At 29.1% G+C, this 1,353-nt stretch overlaps 1 protein-coding gene across 1 annotated transcript; it reads right to left on the minus strand.

Annotated features, from left to right (window-relative positions):
* Positions 1–4: 4 nt before the first annotated feature.
* On the minus strand, positions 5–1,349 carry LOC117111369 (transcriptional activator protein Pur-beta-like; the record flags this gene model as incomplete). The annotated part of the gene is made up of 3 exons (XM_033254282.1): positions 5–13; positions 104–322; positions 1,263–1,349. Coding segments are annotated over 3 exons (315 nt in total), but the record flags the coding sequence as incomplete, so codon positions are not given.
* Between the last annotated feature and the right edge of the window lie 4 nt (positions 1,350–1,353).

Here is a 1,353-nt window from a genome sequence, read left to right on the forward strand (position 1 = left end):
TTGTCTGCGACACCTGTACAAAGTAAAATTTGTTTATGAATGTTTAGTAGTTTTCTGTATTGTAGCTACATGAATGTCAGTTCATTAAGTTATGATTACTTACTCGTAAAAAGCGTCCTCTATCATTTTCTTTGAGATCAAGGTAGTAACGTCTATTCTCCTTCATGACCATTTCACTTTTAAGCATCCCGTCTTCTGGTAAGTTATCCGGGTCACTTGGAGGCAACTTAACATAGTACTCACAGAACGACTCAAGATGACTTCTAAAATCACTGGCAGCAGACATTGACATTTTCAGTCGGTTCTTCCCAATTGGACTCACCTGGTGAAATAATTAGAGGCTAATTAGATGGTGAAGACAACTATGCTTTATGACTACATAAGAATAGGGGTGAATGCAGGGTTCTTTTATTAATGAATATTATATCTGGAAATACATTTTTGAATGAGAAGGTACCTTGGGGAATGGAGGATGGTGGGTGAAAATAGTAAAAAAGATGACAACAATAATACTACAAACTAATAAATAAATAATAAGTTATAATTGTCTTTAAATAATAAAATTAGGCAATAATAAATATATAAAATTATATAAAATATTTATAGTAATTATTACTTAGAATGGAAAATTAATATACAGACTGATATATTTTATTTTCTCAAAATTTCTTGTCCATAAATAATACTTCAAATATTATGCTTATGATTTCCAGCATAATAGAGAAATAAAAAATAGATATCAATAAATATATTATTTTGTATTAAATTAAACAAAATTTACCAAGAGATATGAATAAAATTAATAAGATGGTTGCAAAATCGATATATATGAATAAAAATTAATAAAATGGTTGCAATATTAGAACATTCTTTCATGTACAGGTAAAACATACTGATCTCAAGGACATTAACATTCTTGATCATATACAACATGATCATGTGACCCTCTATAACATTCCAACATTTTAAAACCAAATGAACAAAAACTGAATTGTGGAAATTGCGTTCTCATCTTTCCACATGATTGAACTGAAAATAAAGGCAATTTATCAATTTTCCACAAACTAGCCTGGGATTTGGACTCAATCACATAATTAATGCTTAAATTATACGATATCTGATTAAAGATATTTTGTGTGTACATTTGGAATTACCTTAATTTTGGTTTCACCATGTTTGCTATTCAACATCATTAATCTAAGTAATAAATTAATATTACAGTATTACCTAAGCCACTGACATATAAATTAACAATACAGTACCTCTGTTATCTTAATAAACTTCCCCCTTCTGTTTTCTTTGACATCAATATGGTAACGCTTTGACTGTATAACTACTGTCTTGCTCGCCAAG

Source organism: Anneissia japonica, unplaced genomic scaffold (genome assembly GCF_011630105.1).
Source record: "Anneissia japonica isolate Jap-2015-1 unplaced genomic scaffold, ASM1163010v1 scaffold296589_len1353_cov329_single, whole genome shotgun sequence".
NCBI classification, from domain to species: domain Eukaryota; kingdom Metazoa; phylum Echinodermata; class Crinoidea; order Comatulida; family Comatulidae; genus Anneissia; species Anneissia japonica.